The following is a 25,508-nucleotide window of genomic DNA, read 5'->3' as shown; positions in this document are numbered from 1 at the left end:
TGGCGGCAGCCCTAGCCACGGACCCATGCAGCAGAGTCCTGAGTGGCTGGCCCGAGGATAAGTGCGGCAGCAGATCTTCCAGGAGCTGGATGATAACAAGGATGCATCGAACGGAGCTGCAAGTAAGCGGGCATGGGAGGCGGTAGCCTGGGACACCAACGACTGTCTGGGGGGCAGATCTTTGGTGGAGCAACTTCCCGGCATGTGATGCAGTCGGCAGTAGACTGGGCATGTTGTAATTTTTCGTCCCACCACAGTAACAGTCTTACAGTATTGTAAGACTGATTGCGTTATTGTGACCCCAGGGACGGGGTCACAATAACGCAATTCAGTTCCCCCCGAACCGGTCACTTATGCAAGGTGGGAGCGGATGCCGGTAGGGGGGTGCAGGCGGGTGGCGCCGTCCGTGAGACGTGCCCACCCTTCCAGGGGGCTGGGAGTGACACGCGATTTTAAGGAGGTACACAGCTTTGCTGCTTAAACATAGTGTCAAGTACTGGTGGCCATCTTGGTAAAGGAAGATGCTTCAGTCATGGAGGGAAGCGCAGTAGCGTGCTCCATATTCCAACAAAAAATCCATGCGTCTGCACGCGGAAGCCTATTCCGTTTTTACACCCGTAGCCGCAACCTTCATCATTAGTATCTGGACTTTTACTAACAGCCAATTTTTTATTTGGTTTTCAACTATTAGTAAATGTGTGATGTAGCCCCAGAAACACAACACCGATGTTGATCGATTTTAAGTTGAATAAAATCAACCTTTCGTGAATATACCCAATAGTATCTGGATGGAGCGGAGCTTGAGCGGAACACAGTGATGTATGTGAGCAGCGGTGCATATACAGTACAAGTGGTTATAGCAGGTATACTGTGGATATATTGCAGGGTCTCAGTGGAGCTAAGTGGAACACCTGCATGTCTGACTGTGGCGCTCTAACATACTGAGAAGATGGCACCGCTCATGCGCAGAAGAATAACCGGCAGCCGTCTTGGTAAGGTACTGATGCTTCCCTAAAGGAGTATCATGGAGACTGCGCAGTAGCACACTCCATATCCCCCCCGCTCTCACTGCAAGCTTCTCTATGTTACTCAAACAATTTTTACTTTCAACATTAAAGCAGCAATCTGTAAAACACAGATTGAGGGTTAGACAAACAGGAACATATCAACAGTTCAAGTGAGCCTAGTCCACATGTCTTGGGAGTCTATTTACTAATCAGTGTTAGGAGACAGAGTGAAAAGTGATAAGGTGCCAGCCAATCAGCTCCTAAATGTCATCTCACAGGCTGTTTGAAAAATGACAGTTAGGAGCTGATTGGCTGGCACCTTATCACTTTTCACTCTGTCTCCTAACACTGATTAGTAAATAGACCCCTTGGTAAGGAAATTGGCAGGATTCTTCTTGCTGACAATGTGAACCAGTGACGTGCGGTGAGGTCTCCCTGAAGAGTCTAGCAATCTCCCTGAATGCATCTTACCCCCATTATGAAGCTGTTTTTTATATATATTTATATATATATATATATATATATATAATTTCATATGGGATCCTTAGTAAAATTTCCCTGCATTGATTATTGGATCCAATCAAGATGCTGGCGGACGGGATGCCGGACGTCAGGGTACCGACACCAGAATCCCAATGCCCAGCAGAATGCCGATGCGTGCTTCCCGAAGGGATCAAGATACCGATGCCGGCATCCTGAAGGTAAGTATGCAGGTTAGTCATACATGCCTACCCTTCTGGAATTCGCTCTCGATTTTTTTGAGTGACCCCCCCCCCACAACCCCGGAAGGGTAGGCACTTCCCCCACATTCTGCCCACTTCCTAGTGAAGTGGGCAGAATTGGGAGAATTTCTGCGGCGATTGCGGGTCCCTGTGTAGAGGGCGGGGCTTAATGACGCGACTCTACATGAATCTCCCAGGGAGGAGAAAAAAAAGATAGGCAAAAAAGATAGGCAAGTATGAGGTTAGGCCGAGGCTGTGGGGGTTAGGGACCTGCCTGGGAGGGTTAGGCTTAGGCTGTGAGGAGAGCGGGTTAGGCACCACCGGGGGAGGTAAGGACTAGGCATCGCCCGGGGGGGGTTAGGTTTAGGCACCACCGGGGAGAGTTTAGGGTTAGGTACCACCAGGGGAGGGTTAGAGGGGGAGGGTTAGGCTACTTACCAGCCCCTGTCGGGATGTTCACCGCCAGGATGCCGCTGTCATACCGATTCCTTGGTGATAAGGCACAATGATCCCTATGGCTAAATGCATTTTCTGAGAAGTATCAGTGTATTTTCATCAACATGTAGATATGACTAACTGCTTTGGAGCTCTTTTACATTTGGATGTAAGTCTGGATTATGACACGCCTCTAAGATGTAGCAGTACACGCCCACTTTACCGCCACGCTCATACAGTAGGTGCTGCTTTCACAATCTCCCTGAAAAACTTTTTCAAAAGTAGGCAAGTATGGGATAATGATATAGCAGGGGGTACACTCAATGTGGGGTCCCCCCTGCCATCACATTAACCACCCCTAAACTAGTCAGCCCAGGGATGGAATGCCTCAGAAAGTGGGGATCACAAAATTTTTTAATTGGGTCCCCCCTCCTGAGCAACAACCAGCACTGGGCTGAAAGCACCGCTGGTGGCAGTGGGTGCGGGGTTCATGGTATGATAACATTGTTCTTTACAGGTCCCAGCAAGCCTGCCCCAGCATGCCTGCACTTGGAGAACCACAAGTGCCTACATGCCCGGACATTAAGGGTTTTCTGGCACCTGTAGTCCATCTGTAAAGAAAATATTAAAATAAATGTGACACTTAATTTTTTAATAAAAGTTTATTATACAGCATCTTCACCTGGGGGGCAGCGGCCTTTCAGATCTTTTGCATGGCAGAGGGCTTCCGGCGTCTTCACCTGGGGGCCGCCACCTTTCAAGGGCTACCGGGGTCTTCACCTGGGGGGGACCGGCCTTTGAGCTCTTTTACGTGGATGCCGCCTTTCCACGGCTTCCAGTGTCTTCACCTGTGGTGTTGCGGCCTTTAAGCTGTTTTGCATGGCCGCCACCTCCCCAGGGCTTCCAGCGTCTTCTATCTTTGGGAGCTCTTGCGCACTCTTTCCCTGCCGGCGGACTGCCAGCCACTGCCTCACGCTGATGATGTGGCGAGCCGTGATTGGCTCACGGCGGCCATCTTGAATTTAAAAACTTTACGTTGAGGCGCCGTTTTTGATATTGGAACCACTGCTGAACTGCTGGCAGGGACTGGATCCTCTCGGATCTCCACCGCTAATGTGGGCTGAAAGCACGTCCCTGTCAATGATGCACTTCTATAGGTGCCACTCTGTCCTATTTTTTCAATGAGCTTTTACAGCCTGTGGCATGGCCCCACCCCCCACTTCAGCGATTTTCTATTGTCAATGGGAGGCAGCGACTGATTTTAACTGTAGAGATTAGAATGATGCAAAGCAGATATTTATGACATAGAATCTGTGTTTACTCATTATGACAGATGAGGCTTTGCCTCCTCTGCCTGCACGTCCCTGATGTGAACCACATTAACAGTTCCTTTCTTTACGAACTCACAACTGTTGTCATTAAGTGACTTCAACTCCTTGTCTACTGCTGATTTTCATTCACACCAGTCATTTCTTGACTTTGCCTCTTGACTATCTTGAGGTTAACTGAGCACAATATTTGCATATTCCTCATAGTATGTTTGATCTTGCTGATGTTCTTGTCTATGGTTGGATGTCCATGCTGGTAGCCAGGGGCGCCGAGAGTTGTGCTGGGCCTGGGGGAAGAATGGGGCATGGCCTAATCGCGGGAGGTGTGGCCACACCCCCTTTGAATAAAATAATAAAACATTTTTGCAGTGCCGCGCGTTGGGGAGGGGGTGCTGTAAGCCCCTCAGCCTGGCGCATAGCCAGTGGGGGGCGTGATCAGTGTGATCGCTCCCCCCACAGGCATAGGAGACTTAGCAGCCGCGAGCAGTCTCCCAGTGCAGCCCAGCACACGGCAGCGTGTGCTGGGATGCTTTATTGTATGAGGGAGGGGGGCGGTGCCGGACCCGGGCCCCCGCCACTTGTCGATCAGTATTGTAACCCTCCCCCTCTCCCTACCCTAACCGTCTCTCCCCGGTGCCTGACCCTAACCTTCCCCCTAGTGCCTAAACCTAACCTCCCCCTTTCCGCACCCTAAACCTAACTCTTCCCCTAGTGCCTATCCCTAACACTCTGCCTAGTGCCTAACCCATACCCCTAACCCTCCTTCCAACCCCGCTACTTACCTTCGGGATTCTGACATGTGTCAGGATTCCAGCGCCGGCATTCTGAGCGCCGGAATCCCCGCGGTCGGGATATTGACCGCATCCCTTTTTTCACATCTTGCACACAGAAATCACAATGCCAATCACAATCCTGTCTCATCTCAGTCGGGTATGAAAAGTAAGCTGCAGCTAAGGGGAGGGGGTCGCAATCTGAGATTTGTGTATGCCAATGTTGCAAAAACACAAATAATTTTTCTATTGCAATTTCAGATTCCAGATGCAACTGACTGCACAAATTGGAGAGTGCAATAGAGAATAACCAGAAAAATAGTCATAAACGAGAAAGAGAAAGACATGAACAAAGGATTTAATACATATCCAGAAGATATATCTTTCAGAGCCGTAACTAGACTTTTTGGTGCCTTGTGCTAGAAGAGCATTGGCACCCCCCTCATTTTTCAAAGTGACATAATGCACCCAAAAAAGGGGAATGGCCTCATGGGGAAGGGCCTGGGAAGAGATAGGAGAGGCCAGGAGATGCTGGGGATGAAATAAGAGGAAGCTACAAGCAAGAATAATAAACAGAAATTTGACAGGCCCAAACAGCGCCCCCTGACCTGTGGTGCCCTGTGCGATGGCACCGGCTGCACTACCCTAGCTACGACCCTGATATCTCTCTTTGATACCGAGGTGCCTTGTTTGTAAGGGACCCATTTATCAATTCTTTTTTGCGGGATATCCCCCGAAAACACCCATTTTCGTTTGCAAAAGCCACCCCCATAGGTTTCTATGTGAGTCGAATTTACCAAGCTACAGAAAGAGATGCATTCCGGAGCTTGGCCACAATAGCTATGATGGCATCAGCCATTGTAGCCTATGGGCTACATAGCGCAAAAAAAGTTCCAGGAGAGGGATTCATAGGATCCCTCCCTGGCACTCTCCGCTCGCACATGCGTTATCAGCAATCGTTTGCACCGCACCCAAATAAGTAGCTGATGCGAACCCTTCAACTCTTACATACCGCAGGGACAGGCCTGATTCACTGCGGATCGCTATTCTGCTTATACGCACGCAAAACAGTTGCTAATATCAGCTGTGATATTTAAATGTTTGCATTCACATTGCGATCGTAACCTGTATACTTGGCCAACATAGAAAAACAACTGGTAACATCGAGTAACATTATTCAGGAGTTGCTTACTTCTGCGCACGCTATGAGACCTCAGGTGGCGCCTGGTCTCACAGTGGCTAATTAATGCCCATGCAACGGCATTGAAACGCACTTGCCCGCCTGCATTTGTCCCAACCACCCCCCGTCACCTCCTGTCAATCACTCTGGCTCTCCGTATCCTCGCAGTGCAAAATAATAGGCCAATTGCGTGCGTATAAGCAACTGCGTTCCTTGCTGAATCAGGCCCTCTGTCCCTGACAGTGTATTTTAATACATTCACTCGAATATTAAAATACACTGTCAGTGACAGAGAACCAGACGCTGCGATCGGGACTGCGAATATTAATTTCTTAATGCCAAAACAGTGGTGATAAGAAATTACAACTATCGGAACTAGGACACGATAATTAATAAATATGCCCCAATACCAAGGCAGATTTTTTTGCTCTTACACTAATGTAGAAGAAATATATGGAAATTGTACAGCCTTCTGCAAGCAGTTTTTCCTATTTTTTCAACTCCCTTCTGTACCCTAAATATAAGTAATACAACTGATACTCTGCAAAAGTAGGGACTGTGAGCTGCTACTCTGTCGCTTAGTTTATAAAAAAAGTCAGATTTTTAGGGTCACAGGACATTGACATTTCCTTAACCGAAGATGGTCATCGGCCCTGATTCACAACGGATTGCAACTACGATAGCAATAGCGATTACGTGTATGGGCTCGCAGTGGCGAATTTATGCACGCCCATGCAACAGCGTTCAAACGCTCTGGCACACCTGCGTTTCGCCCCATCCCCCGTCACCTCCCACAAATATCACTTCCTGTCAATCACTCTGCGATGGGTCTGCGTAGTCACTGATCGAAGTGGCCAGTTCGCTAGAGCACCTCGATGCATGCGCAGTACGCAACAATCGGCCAATTGCGTACGTGATCGCAGTTGCAATTGGTAATGAATCAGGCCCATAGTGGAGTGTATTGCTACTGAGTAAACTTTGTATCAGCCGGGTTAGAAAAACTTCCTCCCAGATCTGCTCTGCTGTGTCTGAGGCTGAGCAGGGAATCTACAGGTTTTTTTTTTTTAGAATGAACAGACTGAGAACACTAAAGACTGATCCTCCTTGAATAGGTATTTGATTGAGCTCGTCTACTTCCTGCTTTGCATTGCTGTGTGTGAATGGGAGCTGATGCTGCTATGTGCAATCGCCGGGAGCCGTGCAGCAGGACCTGAGCTGGGCACAGGGGGGTGACCTCCAGGTAGCCGGGGAACACTGAGACACATGTGCTGGAGACGAGCACCTTAACCTCTTCTCTTGCAGAGCTCTCCCACAGTTATGGTATAAGATTCTTTAATGTACAGTTCTTGGTTGTTGTTTGTTTTTTTTTGTTTCGTTTTGTGTGTTTTGTTTTTTTTGCATGCTCATTGTGTTACTGTTGCTTTTTTCTTTATTGATATTGAGATTGTCATATTCCATGCCTATCACACTACAACTCCTGAGTAAGATTAGACTAATGATTGGTCTGGGTGATACTTTAAATGCTTTCCTGTTCAATTCCTCTTATGCAAATGATCCAGTTCCTCCTCTGCTACAGTAACTGCACTATGGGGCTTATTCAGAGGCAGTCACTCCTGGAGTCGCTAAATGCATTTGCAAATCTATTCGCATCTTGCGCCCCATTCACAGTGAGTTGCTGAAGCCAATCTGGTGCTACGACTCCCTCAACTTGTACAAGTGTGAGAGGTGACTTTAAAAATTGCAGTGCAGGAAGGAAACAAGTTACAGATGGCAGGATAAGGGCAGAAAAGAACCCAAGTGGATTGGTGCATCTGCAATGTCTAGCAAAGCCGGGCAAATATAATTAAATACACTTTTGAATATATGTGCAGGCTTCCCCATCCCCATGTGAGTCTGGAGCAGTCTTTATTTGTGGAAAACGAGTGTGTTGACAGCATTGTAAAGTCGCATTTAAAATCTTTGGATCAGTTTTAGGGGTTTTGCATAAATAGATGTTTCCACCATTTGTGTATAATTACACGCAGCCATTATTAAGTTTACACTTACACCAGGGACAGAGCACAAGTGGCTCAGACCCCTCCAGGACGCTGCGTTTGAGACTTTCTGACGCCCGTTTTAGGCTCACTGTGTGAATACCCGCCCACACCATCCCCTTACTGTAGTGTAACTCTATGCCCACTGCGATTACACGCATGCCCACTGCCTGCGACTCCGTGCCCATGCCAGCCCCATAGTTGTAAATAGTCTCAATTCACATTTTAGTGTGAAATAAAATGCACAGTGCAACAAAAAACAAATCGAGACAAAACAAAATTGCAAATAGCATTTCAGTCTGACTCTGAATAAAAGGCTATATGTTTGAATGATTGATATAGGGGCCAATCTGTATCGCAATGCTTGTGCCCCATGATGCACATACCTCATACATGGTTCCCTAGGCAAGTTCGGGTCACTCCATACAACCTGGTGTACCCCTTCCACTACAACTGAAAACGAATACATACCGGAAAGTGCAGCAATGGTGGTACCTGTACCCTTTAGGCAGGTGGTGGCCCTGATCATTCTGCACTGATCTGACCCAGACTCCAGGTACTGCCAGGCTCACACCTCTACAACTCTACACCAAAACTGTAAAACAAGTGAGGGGCTCACTTATTGGTGGGCACCGAGAGTGCCACAGGACCTAGGCGGAAACCTAGATATCCCCAGGAGTCATCTGACCATAGGAAGCTTTCATTGTTATTTTGGCTTTTGCCTAATGTGAGTTTATTTTTTCTTTCTATTGTAGCTCTTCAAGGACTTTTTGTAACTAGTATACTGTTGTGCCCACTACCAGTACCCTTTCATGTTGTAATGTTCCCTGCTGATGGTGCGGAGGCTACATATAGCATGGGCTGTATGACCCTCACTGACTGAGCTTTTCAAGATCATCGCAGACTTTTCAAAATGGAGGTTGAAGGTAAACACACAAGATGGAGGCAGACATTTTATATGCTGAACTGAAATTTTACAAAAATCAACCTGTTGGCTCACTGGGAGACTCATAACTAAAGCTGGCCATACACTGTGCGATATGCAATGTGCGAAGCGAAGGGGGATCCGACGTCCAACATATCGGGCGGTCCCCACACACTGTGCGATTGGGTGGCCGACCGCCCGATATGCCGGCTCCTCCCTCCCCCACCCGCATAGCGATGCATGGGATCGCACATTGCATCGACTGAACCTGCAGTAAGATCTGGGGGTGCGATGTACGACCCCACAGGTGTGTGCACTGGCCAATATCATGCCCACACATGGTACAATATAGCAGCCAAATCAGACCTATCTGTCGGATAGGCTGCTTTATTGCACCGTGTATGGGCACCTTAAGGGTTGTCACTAGTTCATAACAATTTGAATGGCTGATATATTATCATCCCACAAAATATTTGCATCTACTCCACTATCATCAAATATTGGATGAGCAATCTAGAGTGAACACATATTTACCTTTATTCATCTTACCTCGCTCTGTTTAGTCTGTAAATGTAATTATTCAGTGTTTGGGTTTTTTAGATTCACCAGCGGTGGAGATGAGGCACAGAAATAAGGCTCCTCTGTCAGAAACAAGGGGCACGGAACAAACTGAAAAACCCAAAGTCAACCGAAAAATGGGGATATCTGCAAGATGTAAGTTGTAGTGCAGTACTCAGTTGACCAAAGCTGTTTCTCTTAATTATGGCTCTGAGTGACTCCTGAAATCACTCTGTCTAATGAAACGTGGAAGTACTATTGGGCCCAAATCATAGTTGTAAGCAAACCTGATGGTTGGTGATCGGCGGGGAAGGGGCGGCAACAGGGAGTGTTTTTGAAACGTTTGTGTCTTCCACCGCGGCTTCAGTGGCACCGGCTGCATGAATTTTATGGCCATCCTGAGTAACCTGAGGCCTACTCAGATGTCCGTTGTTCACGCAAGTGATCCGATGGCTACGTCGGACGCAGCAGCGGATCAGAGAAGCAGACAGTAGGCGGCTATGTACAGAAGACACCTCCTGCCGCCCGTGTATATTATTGCACAGCCGCTGTGACTTTGTACAACTCAGGCCCATAATGCATACGGTTATATTGTAAAGCAGGTGCCATTAAATATTTTGGAAGTTACAGGAGATGCCCAACCACAGTTTTATTAATGTTTTGCAAATCATGTCTATAATTTTAATACACAAAATGGAGAGTTGCATCTTGATGTATTAGAAAGAGTTTCTAGAAGACTAATAGCAAATGCGTATTTAGCAAGCTTAATAAATAAGTAAAACATGGGCGCAGGTAATGCTGCTAAATGTACAGAATTGCCTATTACACTTTGCCTGTACAGACAACCCATTGTATAGCATAGCATGCTTGGGTGTAGGAGTGTCCAAGACGAGGCAGGCTGAGCAGCACTTTTTCAGTCTGATCCGAATCAGCAACTTCTGGGAGGGTAGGTCTCAAATAATGCTTAATTATCCCATATTGAGGCAATTGTCTTGGTATGGAGAGGGTCTATTATCTTGGTCAATTTCAGGCAGCCATAGTTTCACATCATTGTGTGCTGGTTAAAGCAGTGTCTGAATGCAGCGAATATATACCCAGCCACATACAGATGGTAATAAACGGGCTTCTTGTTGCTTGCTAATTACTGTTTTGTTTTAGTCTAATGAGAGTTGACTCTATTTAGAGGCATGCCTCATTGTCCCCTTCCCTGGCTATTGTTTAGTGTGTGCAGAACGCGTGTATGTATGCAGGTATTTCTCGAATATTTGCAGTTTATGCAGAGTTTTATGTAACCAAGATACAGACAAGGCAGAAGCGCAGAATATAAATAAATGCAAAATAAGTAACAAGAAAGCAGATTTCTAATGGGAGGCCTTCCAGGAGATAACCTATGGGATGGGCTTATACAAGGTGAATTTGTCTGTGTATCAATCAGGCCAGAGAGGAGCAAAGCTTTTTACTTGCATACTGTAGATGAGTAGAATTATATGAAGGAACATAGGACTTTATGGCTTTGTACAAGAAAATAATCATTTTAAAGCTTATCTTTAGATTAATAGGGAGCCGAGAGAGACCTCTAAGAAAAGCAGGATCAGAATTGGAATAGGAAGCCCAATAAATAATCTTTGCAACATTTTGGACTCATTGTAGGGAGGCTGAGCTCCCGCTCCCCGTAGTGTTCACTGTAAGATTTTTTTGGGTAGGGTGCTGACCACCAAAGAAGACACATTTTTCATTTTGAAGGGCAAATTGTTTGGGCGCATCGATAAAGCTGATCTATACAGTGATATATACATCAGTAATTTAAAATATATAATTGTTACATTATATGTACTGTAATATAATGCCCCCAATTCACATTATGCCACACACAGTGTACACAATAGTTTGGCCAATTCATATTATGCCAGACAGTAGTGCCCCTTATTCACATTATTCCATCTGCCCCATTGTTAATCTGGCCCTGGGTCCAATTATCCAGAGTAGGGAACTTTCATACAGCAGTTTTATTAGAATTAAATACCTCCCCGAGAGCACTACCCCATGTAGCCGGCCTGGGACAATGGGACACTGAGGTCCAACCAAATCAATGGATGAAAGCAGATGACAACAGCCAGTGGTTTCAGCAGGATCTGTCACTAATAACTCCACAAGCAGCCGGCTAGAGACTGCCTGGAGAAAGCACTGCAACCACAGCCGAATACGGAGATTACCGTATGTGACCACGTCCAAGGAGCTGTCATTTGCTGTGACTTGTGATCACACGGGGTGAATACGAAGTCTGCGGTTTCGCACACCCTTATGCACCCACATACCAGTCAGCAAGCCAGCTGATTTGGTGACCTCTCTACAGCGCTGACTGACAGCTATTGGATGGGAGAGAAAGCAAGATCCTATTGGCTGCAACGCATTCTGCGTGACCCAGCTGAAAGTGTGCGTGTGGCGGCGCCATACTTCGAGGTAGTGCAAGGCGCAAATCTGCACTTACAAATTGGGCAGGGGCGCAGCGCCCTACCAATAATGCATTGCATGAACACTATCCCCGCACCATTCCAAAGTATCTGTACTTGCTGTAACCTCCTCTATCCATGTCACGGTCATCCAGACCTATAAGTGCTACACACTCTTACCTGTATTACCTAAACGTGGCACTTGTGACGCTTCCAGGACATTTTAAGGCTTGTTCACCTACATTTTTTTTCATTTTGCCATTTTTCTATAAATGTACCCCATTGTTTTCATTTATTGATTCCTGCATTCTCCCACTTTTCCAGGTGTTGCAGTGCAGCGGTTTGCAAAGATATTTGTTGGTTGCCTGGTAACGGTTACGAGTGGCATGATGTATGCGGCCTACCTCTCCACCTACCATGAACGCAAGTTCTGGTTTTCCAGCCGCAGGGTAAGCATACTGCTTGGTGTGTGGTACAATGTTGATATGTGCTATATGGGGGTTAATGTAGGGCTGTCCATTTGCCTCTTACACTCCCTTTAGCATGTGTATAGTATTTCTCATCTGATAGGGACATACATTGTGTGCGTGCACCTGATGGAATGGTAATTACCATCTCCTCGTCTGTGTTGTTTTCTCTTTTTTTAGGACCTGGAAAGAGAAATCACATTTCAGGGGGATGGAGCCGTTTATTATTCCTTTTATAAGGACATGCTGAGGGCACCCTCATTTGAAAGAGGTACAAAAGGCCTTCAAATACTATGAATGTCATATATATCAGACTCACTTTTAGCTGGAATACTGTGACTCAGTGAGAAGCAATTTGTTTTTGAAAATTATAATATTTAATATTTTTAAGTTTCATACGTAGGGCTTTAAAGGGTGCATAAATGATTTGATAAAAACAAATGGTAGGAAGGCCTGGTAATTTGCATTTTAACTTCTGGCTTATTCATCAAAAGACTTTCTGAAGTTTAAAATAAATCTTATGGAGGAAGGGGATGGCCTATGTAATGGGAGAATTTTTGACTAGAGTTATTCTATAGACAGCATATTCCGTAGCACTTTACAAATGGGAACAGACACTGGGGGCGATTCAATTCAGTGCGATGCTGAATAGCTCCGGGAGGGAGCTCCGTAGGTATTCAATTCACTGCGCAGAATGCTTAGTCGGCAAGTGGTTAAGTAGGAGAGTCTTAACCTGGATGCTTAGTTCTCGCGTCTTAACCTGGATGCTTGCTTCTTAGAGAACCAGCATTCTCCAACTAAAGTGCCGGCCGCGCAGCTGTCACTGCCGCGCTGAGCAGTAACTTTAGTCTGATTTCTCCTCGCATCCCCAAGGGGGTGCGAGCAGGAATCCTTACGTTCAACTAAACAGCGCAGTGAATTGAATAGCCCCGCGAGTTCCCTCCCTCCCAGGGCTATTCAGCATCGCGCTGAATTGAATCACCCCCCACTGTAATAAACAAGAATGTCACCAGACAGAGAGGTTAGAGAGCCCTGCTCACAAGCTTACAGTATATCGGATATATTAAGGCGTATTCTTAGCTGTTATTTTGGAATCCTCAAGGAAGCCACCGCTGCCATTATTGACCTAAAAATAAAACCTGGTGGATCCTTGTGCCTAATGTCTAAACTAAGTGTATTCGCCAATGATAAATCTAGAACAGGTATAATCTATGAAAAGTTAATTTATTGGAAATGACCAATGATTTTTTTCACTGGTTCAGTCAGTTGAGATATGTTCAATATTCTTGAGGTGACTTTTATGTATGTATGTATGTATGTCTACATACGTGTGTGTGTGTGTGTGCGTGTGCATGTGCAGGGATTATAGTGAGTGGACCCATTGTAATAAATAGAAAAAGCTCTGTGTGTAGAATTTCCCATTATAAGCCACATGGGCTAGTTACATTTGTATACCCTACTGGAGGTGCTAGGTGTGTTCTCAATGATCCTACTGTTTTATTTTGGGTGTTTGCATATCCCATGAATTTTAATTTTCTTTTTTCTACATCAGGGTCCATAGGGTATCCACAGGATACCTTGGGGTATAGGTGATGACGTCAGGCATCAGGCACCATAGAGTTAAGTTTCAGCCTCCCAGGATGCACTAGGGTCCCCCTCCTATACCCCGCTCCCGAGCCAAGGCATCTCAGTTTAGTTTGGTGCCCGGCCGGAGTCGGATGCGCCTGTTGGAGTGGGGGCTAAGAAGAGCCCCGGAAGTTTTCTTCAGTGCAGCTGTGGCTGCACATCTGGAAGTACAGCATGGACAGTCAGTGCTGACGTCCATGCTCTCTTCCCTACACCCCCCACCGGTACCAGAACGCCGGTACTGATCCGGGGATGCTGGTAAGCATCTGGGGTCACAGCTAGCGGTGACCCCAGATGTTTGGGACCATGGCCGGATCCAAGGGGGGCAGCAGGTAAGCAGCGGGGTCCCACGGTGGGACCCTGCTGAAACATGGTCCAGAGTCCCCAGGCAGGGGACTCCCTGGGGACTGGCTGCAGCGTGGAGCCAGGTACCTAACCTGCGCTTCCACTACCCCCCTGGGACAGCGGACCGCAGCTGAGCGGTAGCGCTGCGGTGTCCCAGGGGTTAATTGCATGCCAGGGGAGCGCGCCTCCCTGTACGCAGCCGGCGCCTCCCCCGCTGCACACAGCCCTCTCTGCACTGTGCTGACCCCCAGGCCGGCCTCCTCTATGCTCCTCGGTGGCCATCTTTACAAGCGCATGGTGAACGCTGCTGGAAGCTTGGAAGCGGTGGCATCGCTGTCTGGGTCCCCCGGCATACCTCTCCTCCGTCTGGTTCAAGTCTGTGTATGCAGCGCTGTGTCCTACCAGGCTCTGTGTCTGCGTAGTTGATTATCAGCGTTGTTAGTGCAGGAATTGAATTTCTTTGCATTGCATGTGACTTCTGCTAGCGCTGCTGCCTGTACTTTCATTTTCTACTGTCAGCCATTTCACTGTCCCTGATCTTTTTCTGCTAAAGCCCTTGCGGTGCGGTGATTGCAGGGTGGTCTCACACTATACTACGTGTATCAGTGAGAGGGGTCACATACTTACCATCATGTCTGAGAGTGACTTTCCTCTCCAGCTTTTGTGTACTATGTGCAAGGTACCTATAGCGGAGGGGGAGGGTAGCGCGGAGGGCTATGTCGGCAGTGTTATTTATTGGCGCGACCAATTACTGTAACGGCCCCAGTACAGGAGCCGCCCTGGGCTTGTTTCGCCAAAGCGCTTACAACCCTTGTGGGCCAGTTAGCTCCGCAGCCTGCGTTCACACAGATGGGATTGTCCCAGCAGTCAGTGGTGTCGTCACCCATGCAGGGTTTCCCGAGATAATTGATGGTACCACACAGTCTCCCTATTTCCCCTCCCCAAGTCTCTCAGGAGCCTGCGTGGGTTGATTCTCTGACCAGTTCTGTACAGCACTTGTCGGACGTGTTACAAGGGGAGTCTGTGTTGAGGCCACATAAGCGGCCCATGGCGTCTCTGTCCGCTCCTTATGAGGATGACGACGTGACGTCTGATGATGGGGAGATTCTGGATCTTTCTGACCAAGAACCTCTCCGTACTAAAGAATCGGACGCTAGGTCCAAGGTATATATTCCTGGACTTATTCGGGCGGTCCGCACAGCTTTAGTGATTGAGGATGAAGATCCTCCGGTGTCCAAGTCTAAATATGCCTTTTTTAAGGATATTAAGGGTGACGCCACAGTGTTTCCTCTTTCAGGTCAGTTAGTGGACCATTTAGAGGAGGCGTGGAAACGTCCTGGCAAACGGTATCGGCCTCAGAGACGCTTGGCGGTGGCTTATCTGTTTGCGGATAATTATTTTTCTAAGTGGGAATCCCCTCCACAGGTGGATTCTCATGTGACACGCCTAGTCCGTAGTGCCACATTGCCCATGCCCTCCTTGTCTTCCCTGAAGGACGCTACGGACCGTAAGGTGGAGATCTGCCTAAAGTCCGTTTATTCCCTTGTGGGGGGGGGCAGCTAGGCCGGCTATGGCCATTTGTTGGGTAGCCAGAGCTATGGAGCGCTGGGCTGATACTTTGGAGGCGTCTTTTGATTCCGACTGTTCGTCTGAACAGACCGAGTTGATAGACAATCTCCAGGATTCGGCCACTTATATCAATGAAGCGGCCTTGGATATCAGTACCCTGGCGTCTCGGATTTCTTCGGCAGCTGTAGCTGCTCGTCGCACCTTATGGTTGCGATCTTGGAAGGCGGGCGCTGATTCCAAAAAGGTCTTGGGAGCTTTGCCTTTTAATGGAGAAGTCCTATTTGGTCCGGACCTGGACAAATTTGTAGCCACGCTGGCGGCAGCCAAATCTGCATGTCTCCCGTCTGCTGCAGTTCCTTCCAGTTCAGGTACGTCGTCCTTTCGGCCTTATAGGGCCCAGGGTAGGCCTAAAGCAGAGTCCTTTCCCTGACAGGCTGGCCCCAAAAAATCGGCCAAGCCCCGGAAGCAGGCCTGGAGTACCAGACGTCCGGCCCCTAAGCCAGATGACTAGCCTGCGGCCTGACGGTCCGGGCCTGCCTTTGGGGGATCCCAAAGCGGGAGGCCGCCTGCTGCAGTTTGCCCAGTGTTGGTCGGTTACCACGACAGACACTTGGGTTCTCGAGGTGGTTTCTCACGGGTACGCTCTCTCCTTTCGGCACAGGCCCCCGCTTACCTGCATGTCCCTATTCTTTTACGCCATCAACATTTCCTCAGGTTTGCAATCCGCAACGACCACTTTCAGTTCCGGGCGTTACCTTTTGGGTTGGCGACAGCACCACGTGTTTTCACCAAGGTGATGGCGGTCATGGCGGCTTCCCTGCGGCTGCAGGGAGTCCGCATGTTACCGTACTTGGACGACCTTCTGTTGGTGGCAGGATCTCCAGAGCTCCTTCTACGCCACTTGGACCTGACCATTGCAGTACTGCAACGGCACGGCTGGTTGATAAACTGGCAGAAGTCCACCTTGATCCCGTCTCAGCGGGTTCTGCACCTCGGAGCCTTATTGGACTCCGGACAGCAAAGGATCTTTGTGACGTGGGAAAAGATCTCTGCCTTGCAGTTGAGGGTGCGCAGTTGTCTGCAGAATCGCCGGGTGTCTCTGCACTCTGCGATGAGGTTACTGGGCTCCATGGTGTCGGTGTTCGACATGGTGGAATATGCCCATTTTCACTCCAGACCTCTGCAGCACTTGATCCTGTCCAAATGGAATGGACTGCCTCAGAGTCTACGGTCCCAGACTCACTCCGGAGGTTCGCCTGTCCCTAGCCTGGTGGTTGCAGACGACCCATCTCAACAAGGGTCGTCCGTTCTGGGTGGCGAATTGGGTCCTGTTGACAACGGACGCCAGTCTTCGGGGCTGGGGAGCAGTCACGGGTCCACACTTGTTCCAGGGCAGGTGGACTCGGGCGGAAACAGAGCTTCCAATAAACATCTTGGAGCTCCGCGCGGTGGTCAATGCTCTCCAGCAGGCACATCGGGCTCTCCAAGATCACCCACTGCAGGTCCAGTCGGACAACGCTACCACCGTGGCCTACACAAATCGGCAAGGAGGAACCCGAAGTCGGGCGGCTCTCGTAGAGGTGTCCCGAATCCTGGTTTGGGCGGAGCGCAATCTCCCGGCCATATCAGCAGTATTCATCCCGGGAGTTCTAAACTGGGAGGCAGACTTTCTCAGTCGCCAGGACGTTCATCCGGGGGAATGGTCTCTGCACCAGGACGTCTTTCAACTGCTGGTGGACAGGTGGGGTCTTCCAGAGATCGACCTCATGGCGTCACGGCACAACAACAAGTTGCCGGTGTACGGGTCTCGCACAAGAGACGAAAAGGCGTCTCTGGTGGATGCTCTGTCCGTCCGGTGGACGTTCCGGTTTGCTTATCTGTTATCAGGAAGGAGGGACGCTCCTGTTGATAGCTCCCGCGTGGCCCCGGAGGCACTGGTTCTCAGACCTCCAGGGACTGTCCGTGGACATTCCTCTGCGGTTGCCGTTACACCCGGACCTCCTGTCACAGGGTCATTGTCTTCACCCGGACCTGGTGTGGCTGTTGAGATGGCCATGTTAAGGTCCAGGGGGTTTTCCAGCTCTGTAGTGCAAACTATGCTAAGAGCTCGGAAACCATCTTCTGCAAGGATATACCATCGTGTGTGGCATACGTTCTTCCAGTGGTGTCAGCCGAGAGGTTAGGCTCCTCGGGAGTTCCGTTTTGTCTAGAGTGTTAGCTTTCCTACAGGCGGGACTGGACCATGGGCTTCACCTTGCGTCCCTGAAGTTGCAGGTGTCTGCCCTGTCCGTCTGGTTCCATCGTAGGATTGCTGCAATCCCTGATGTGCGCACCTTTATGCAAGGTGTTCTCAGAATTCAGCCACCTTTTGTTCCACCGGTGGCGCCTTGGGATTTAGCTGTGGTCCTGAGGGCTCTCCAGGGACCGCCGTTTGAACCACTCGGCTCAGTGGACCTCAAATGGCTGACAGCTAAGACAATTTTCCTTATGGCCATTGCTTCGGCCAGACGTGTTTATGACTTAGGGGCTCTCTCCTGTAGACCCCCTTTTCTGATTTTTCATAGGAACAGGGCGGTGCTGCGCACTCGTCCTGGTTTCCTTCCTAAAGTTGTTTCCAGTTTTCACATCAACGAGGAAATCGTTGCGCCGGCTTTTAACTCACCGGATCTTTCGGTGGGTGAGGCCACTTTGGACGTTGTGCGGGCCTTAAGGATTTATGTTGACCGCACTTCTTCGTTTAGCAAGTCGGACGCCTTGTTTGTCCTCTATGGCTTCCGTAAAAAGGGTTGGCATGCTTCAAAGCAAACTTTGGCAGGCTGGATTCATATGGCCATTTCAGAAGCTTATCTTCATGAAGGCCTTTCGGTTCCTTCCACTGTGAGGGCTCATTCCACTAGGTCTGTGGGTCCTTCGTGGGCTGCTCGACGTGGTGCCTCTGCAGTCCAGATCTGCAAGGCTGCCACTTGGTCCTCGGCCCATACCTTTGTGAGGTATTACGCGTTTGACACCTTTGCCTCTCAGGATGCTTCCTTCGGGCGGCGGATTCTCCTTTCAGCACAGGAGCGTCCCCACCCTTAAAGGATACTGCTTTGGGACATCCCCAAGGTATCCTGTGGATACCCTATGGACCCTGATGTAGAAAATATGAGATATGGTAAGAACTTACCTTTATCTCTATTTCTACAAAGTTCATAGGGTTCCACAGGACTCCCACCCTGTTGCACCTGTGCTGCAGATGGGCTTTACTCTGGTCACCGGTTTTTCCGTCTTCCTCTGGTGAGAATGTGATTCTTGTGTGTGTCCAGATCTTTTTTCTCTTTCTTCCTTCTCCTCCTCCAGCCTATGGCTTGGTACGTAACTGAGATGCCTTGGCTCGGGGGCGGGGTATAGGAGGGGGACCCTAGTGCATCCTGGGAGGCTGAAAACTTAACTCTATGGTGCCCGATGCCTGACGTCATCACCTATACCCCAAGGTATCCTGTGGAACCCTAAGGACTTCGTAGAAATAGAGATAACAAAGGTAAGTTTTTACCATATCTCATATTTTTTTTTTACTATATTAGTAGAGATTACGAGGTATTTAATGAAGTTGAAAATTAATTTTTACTACTGTGATTATGCTTAATATTGAAATACTGACTACTATTTTTATAATGTAATTACAATAGGGGCTTTCAATATTCAACTTAATCATAGTAGTCACAAATGAATTAATCAAATAATACCGTTCCCTCCTCTGTAAAAACAAGTCATTTGGAGCAGTATAACCTGTATTTGGATTACTTGTCCTTACTGTTCCTTCCAGGTGTATTTGAGCTGGCGTATAACAACAGGACTTTGCCACTGAAGACCATCAATGCTGTACAGCAGATGACGCTGTACCCAGAGCTTATAGCCAGCGCCTTGTATCAGATGTCTGGAAGTCAGGTGAACACCATGCATTCCCTTTACTGATGATTGTTCTGTATACTATATAAAGGAAGACGGCAAGACTCCAACACAATGGCCATTACTCAAGGAACACTAGTGTATAACTTTAGAAATATTTAAATCCACAAGTTTTAAATTTTATCAACTTCTGAGGTTACTGTATTTGAAACCCAGCTTTTTGGGGTATTTCACAGGGTAAAGTCTGTGCTTATATTTTCATTAGTACCTAGTGCAATTAACCTGACTGTTGTATCCGTGTCCGTCACAGGGTGTTGTGGACCCCGTTTATTTCTACATTGGGATCATATTTGGCCTGCAAGGAATTTATATCAGTGCCTTGTTTGTGACCAGCTGGATAATGAGTGGGACCTGGCTGGCTGGGATGCTGACCGCAGCCTGGTTTATTATTAACAGGTATGAGAAGTGATTAGCTGCTGCACACATTGGCTTTCACTGAGCGATCTTTCGCAGGAAGCGACACTTCCAGGTCATACACACACACAGCCCGAAATCTCTGTCTGCCCATTTGTGCCTTCTTTTTCTTTTTTTTAAATTGTATGCACATTACTAAGCACAAAGTGCCCACTGTACCCATTGTTATTCCCACCCCTGTTAATAGCTGCTATGACTGATGCATTGTTCTTCTATTATGCCCAAAGAGTGAGCTCTATTCAAATTTGTTTTTCAGACATTGACCTAATTACAGATGTGCCCACATACATCTTTCCTCCATGTGCTAAATGTTGCGCCACACTTTACGCGGGAGCTCAGTGTGACTCAGTAGCGCCGAGCGTCTTTTCGTGCGTCTTTGTGCCTTCAAATGCGTCTTATTCGCACAGCGATGAGAATGGATGCAGCATGCCTGTGTTCTGTAAGCGAGTGCGGGTGTATCTGCATACTAAACACTACGTTACAGGGTTACAGCTGCTGACACTGTAACATAGCATTTGGCATGTAGATACACCCGCACTCGCTTACAGAACATAGGCATGCTGCATATCATTTTAATCAGCAGAAGCTGCTTGTGCTATCCATTCGCATCGTTGTACGAATAAGACTCATTTGAAGGTAAAAATATGCACGAGCATGGCACAACTAGAAGGGCTGTTTAATGCATCAGGAGGCTAGATGTATGTGGACCCATCTGTACTGGTGCTTATCAACTTGATCACTGTGTTAGTGGCCTGTGTGTTCTGACATTAGCTATTAAACCTACAAGCACACATTTCTTTGTGACTGGTGACAATAACAATGTGTTTGGTATCTACAGTTTTTATTTAGTCGAAGGTGACACAATTCGATCACATCTACACTCACAACTAAAGAGAACTAGATGAGGACAGGGCAGGCACAGTTCAGTGAGGGCGTGCTCGGCAAATTGCAGGTTATTGCGGAGCTAGATGTAAGTGACTATACGCCCGATTGTAGGTGTATCTTGCACCTTTACTTGTCCTTCAAGCTAGATGGAGCAAGTCATGCATTACATATAGAACACTGGTATCCATCTCCCTCTTGCAGCATGGCAGACACTAATGGCATTGGTTATTACGTTTCATTCAGTTAGTGGACTCGGTGCTAATCCTATGTTGGCTTATTTTTGCTTTCACTGCAGACAGCGGAGGAATTAATATGTTTCTGTATTGCTGCCCCCTTGTGTTTTCTTCCAGGACAGATACTACCCGTATGGAAGAATCCATCCCACTGAGAGAAAACTGGGCTCTCCCCTACTTTGCGTGTCAGGTTGCTGCACTCACAGGCTTTCTTAGGAACAACAGCAATTTGTCTTTAGAGGTAAGCGTAGGCCGGAGCCCTTCTGCAGAAAATCTCATCCCTTATTATCCTGCTGTTCCTAGAATGTCTCCCCCCTGGCACAGCACACAAACTACAGCAGAGGATGTTGCCAAAAAAGTGTAAGATTATGCACAGTCCTGATTGCAAATTACCAATACAAATTAGGAAAGCATTTCTGTAAAGTTTTAAGGCGCACACAGGACAGAGATTTTGCTAATAATTGAAAAATAAACCAGAGTGTTTATGCAATACAGACATATGGGGGGCCGTTCCTTTCTTTTGAATTTACTTTTTATTCTGGCACCCAACCTGAAATTGTATTAATATGTTCTTGGGAGCACCCACTATTCTATCTATATTAGCTTAGCTGTAGGGTGGGCAATTGTACCACGAGGTTCATGCAGGAATGATGAACAGTAGAGAAAATAGCCACAATGCACGACAACTTCAAGCGATGCATAGACAAAGGAATTGTGTATTGGCATAGAGGCAATGTTCCTGGTCATTTAAGACCTTCTTTTTTGAAGCCTGCAAAGAGAAAAGCTCAGCAATTTTTGTGGAACTCACCCCTGGAAACACAACGCTGGTGCCAACTGGCCTGGTACTGGTTTGTCCTCTATTTTCCCACCAGCCCAGCCTAGAGCTGCTTAGCCTAAAATCAGGGGGGCTTGGAGCCCATGACCGTTTTCACCCTGATTTTGAGTAAGTGGCAATAGTCTGAAGGTGCTGCTTAGAATTTTGGGGGGATTCCTACATATTTTTAATTTGTCTTTGCAAGCTCCTAATGTCCAGCTCATTATTTTAATTTGGCTTTGAGTGAAATCATAATCTGATGAATGTATGGGGAGAAACGATTTGTGACAACCATTAGGGACAGAATATTGGGCATATCTTATGAGAAAACTGTCCGTGTATGGAGTCCACTTCATGATCTGATATAGCCAGACAATCGTTGAGTTGGTTTAGTTTGATGTGATGAAGGTATAAAACCAGCTTAAGTGAGTGGTACTTAGGGTGAGTACACACTTATAGGACCGGCCATCGTGCAGATGGACGGGGCAATTACCCTTCGTCCCAGGCAATCTCATTAATATGCACGATATTGTGTGATTGGCCGTGCAGCTCAACCAATCACACGATATCACATGCCACCTGTGGAGGCGCGCAATCGGGCATACACACAACATGCCAGATTTATCGGTCTAACTTGCCCGGAAACGACAAATCGACCTGATGGCGTGCAAGTGTGTACCCACCCTTCATATAAAATATGGGGGAGACGTACTATGTCGTGGAGAGATAGAAAGTACCAGCCAATCCGCTCCTAATTGCCATATTACAGGCTGTCTTTGAAAAATGACAGGACCTGATTGGTTGGTAGTTTATCACTCTTCAAGGCTTAGTACATCTGCCCCCTAATCTCTAATTGACTATCCCAACGATCTCTCATCTGGCTCTTCTGGTAGGGTTGATTATTTGTGACTTGTGTTACCTTTTACAGAGGCTCTGTTACCTGCTGATGAGCGCATCAACCTATACGTTTATAATGATGTGGGAGTACAGCCATTACCTGCTATTCATACAGGCCTTATCTCTGTGTCTGCTCGATGGCCTGTCGCTTGTCAAGAAGGAAAAGGTAAAACTGTCTGATACAGAGCCCCAAACCATGAACAGTAGTAATATTAGTAGGCTTTTTTGTTTCTCCACAAGATAAATGTTGTTGAAGCCGTGGTCATTTGATAAAGTGAAGGCATCCAGCCTGTGGACTGAACCAATATTCACGACAATGCAGCTTTTCCGTTCATTTAATACTGTCGACATCACAGAGGCGTGTGGGGTACATTGCTCTGCAATCTACGGGGAACGAATGGCCGGGCATAGGAGGGGAGATGTATCAAGTCTTGGAGAGAAATAAAGTGGAGACATTGCCCATAGCAACCAATCAGCTCCTAACTGTCATTTCATAGACTGTGCTAGATAAATGACAGTTTGGAGCTGATTGGTTGCTTTTGGCAACTTCACTTTATATCTCTCCAAGGCTTGATACATCTCCCCTATAGTCATGAAGATTCCGATGGCGCAGTGATATCGCAGATTACTTGCCAATTAATAGGCTGTATTTACATGAACTTTAGTCTGGCACACACAATGGTCAACTTTTATTTGCATTGGATGCATGTAACATATACAATCATCACTCCACTCCACCCAACCAACCAACCAGTGACTGGTCCAACCAACAGTCATTGGTCACAAGTAAGGGTTGTGCATTTAATTTATTGAAGATCTGTTTTTCTTTTTCATTTAAATATAAATGACTTATGCAAAGTCTCTTACGTGGCTTGTAAATAAGAGTTACATTAATTTGCTGGGAATTACAGGTTGAAAAAAAAAAAAAAGATTGCAGTACAGAATATAATAAAATCTATCTTTTTGGTCCCAGCAGAACTCACCATAATGACCTAGGATGGTTGTGAATAGTGTCATTACGCTCAGCCAGGCAGAATGTGATTTTATAAAGTATACATTTCTGATGAAATAAATGTGGTTTTGTTTTGTTTCTTAGGTGCATGACGTACATAAGATGTACTTATTCTCTGTGTTTTTGGGATATTTACTCCAGTTTGAGAATTTGGCACTGCTGACCTCTCCCCTGTTGTGCCTTGTTGTAGGTTCAATGATTGCCAAAAGCCTCCAGGTAATAGATGGACGAATTGTAGCTCTCATGTGTATATATAACCTTAGAACTCGCTTTATAATCAAGACTCTATCAGAAAAACATGGTACAGGTTGAGTCTCCCATATCCAAATATTCCGAAGTACGGAATATTCCGAAATACGGAATATTTTTAGCATGACTGAGATAGTGAAACTTTTGATTTTTGATGGTTAAATGTACACAAACTTTATTAAGGCACACAATTATTAAAAATAAAGTATAAAATGACCTATAGGCTGTGTGTATAAGGTGTATATGAAACATAAATGAATTTCATGTATGTACACAAACTTTGTTTGAGCCACAAAATTATAGAAAATATTGTATAAAATTACATTCAGGCTGTGTGTATAAGGTGTATATGATTCATAAATGCATTCTGTGTTTAGATTTGGGCCCTATTCCTAAGACATTTCAATATGGTATACAAATATTCCAAAATACGGAATATTCCGATATCCAAAATACCCTTGGTCCCAAGCATTTTGGATATGGGAGACTCAACCTGTATATCATTTATGTTTGTATATTGAAGAAGTGCACAGTTGTAAGTGATTTCCTGTAGGAAACCTCAGGGTTTCATCACTTCTCACTGTACTACAAATCTTCATATACAGATGTTTCGCCATACACCTAGCGTCCCTACGCCATACAGGAAATAGTCACCCGACGAGACAGAGCTGCCCCGAGAAATGTAGCTCGCCGTCCTTTTATTTAAATTTGGCGTCTTATTCGTATCACAGACAGCGCAATACAGCACTCGGTGCACTAGAGACGCTGGACTGCGACTTTAACCACAGGTACAAAGTGACAGGTGAAGCACAACGGAACTTGGCGTGAGAAAGAGCCATGGACCGCTACATTGTAGCGCTTCGTATGCAGATTCAGGCTCAGTCGCACACAATTATACAAGTGTAGTTTTGGCACTCCCCAGTTTATAGACGCCAAGTCATCCGGCACCTTGCCGCGGCTGGAGCCACAGTGTATGAGCCTCTGTTGCTGTTTCACACATTAGGTTATCGGCTGTAGTGTTGCCTGTAGCTTGGAGAGTCTCTTGCAGACTCCATGAGTGTATATCAGCTGGTGCGTGAGATCTTATGTGGAGACAACAAGCCTGTCCTTGCTGCAATTCCATATCAGTAAAGCACACAAGTTGGCATGTTTATTTTTTATTTTGTCACATTGATTGCCGAACATTCCTTATATAGACGCATAACCTATTTTTATTTTTGGTATTAAGTTTCCCGTTAACTTCCACTCTTAACTGTTTTTCTCAGATCAGTGTGAAAAGCGGCACGTTCAGAGTAAAATTGATGAAGATAATGTATTTTTATTTGGCATTTACAATAGCTGCATCGCTGCACTTTTTAATAAGGGTACGTTTTATATAATGTTTTTAACGTATTCTCTATCTATTGACTGTCCTGGCGAGTATGTGATTTGAACATCAGCACACAGCAATACAATGTGTATGTTGAAGTGTAGTTGACAGCAGATATGTAAAGGAAATATTAACTGGGCAGTGAGCATGTATTCGGAGCACTGTTTAGAAATAATATGATTATATTACAGGGTATGCTACATAGGGGTATCTGACAAATTCAACAAGATAGGCAGGAATTGTAATTTGCAAAAAAAAATAAAAAATACCCT

The 25,508-nt window shown here is 46.7% G+C and overlaps 1 protein-coding gene across 1 annotated transcript in view; it reads left to right on the top strand.

Annotated features, from left to right (window-relative positions):
- The first annotated feature begins 6,581 nt into the window (after nucleotides 1-6,581).
- DPY19L4 (dpy-19 like 4) overlaps nucleotides 6,582-25,508 on the top strand; it is a 39,699-nt gene continuing 20,772 nt past the window's right edge. The window contains exons 1-11 of the mRNA XM_088471494.1: nucleotides 6,582-6,762; nucleotides 8,231-8,401; nucleotides 9,001-9,114; nucleotides 11,733-11,857; nucleotides 12,056-12,146; nucleotides 19,221-19,342; nucleotides 19,614-19,759; nucleotides 21,013-21,136; nucleotides 22,638-22,772; nucleotides 23,703-23,834; nucleotides 25,133-25,231. Of these exons, the coding sequence (XP_088327620.1) occupies nucleotides 8,389-8,401; nucleotides 9,001-9,114; nucleotides 11,733-11,857; nucleotides 12,056-12,146; nucleotides 19,221-19,342; nucleotides 19,614-19,759; nucleotides 21,013-21,136; nucleotides 22,638-22,772; nucleotides 23,703-23,834; nucleotides 25,133-25,231 (1,101 nt within the window). The 5' untranslated portion in view covers nucleotides 6,582-6,762; nucleotides 8,231-8,388. The remainder of the gene's footprint in view (nucleotides 6,763-8,230; nucleotides 8,402-9,000; nucleotides 9,115-11,732; nucleotides 11,858-12,055; nucleotides 12,147-19,220; nucleotides 19,343-19,613; nucleotides 19,760-21,012; nucleotides 21,137-22,637; nucleotides 22,773-23,702; nucleotides 23,835-25,132; nucleotides 25,232-25,508) is intronic.

Source organism: Taudactylus pleione, unplaced genomic scaffold (assembly GCF_031769625.1).
Source record: "Taudactylus pleione unplaced genomic scaffold, aTauple2 ptg000114l, whole genome shotgun sequence".
NCBI classification, from domain to species: Eukaryota; Metazoa; Chordata; class Amphibia; order Anura; family Myobatrachidae; genus Taudactylus; species Taudactylus pleione.
The sequence above is the reverse complement of the archived record's forward strand: the minus strand, read 5'-3'. Positions and strand labels throughout refer to the sequence as shown.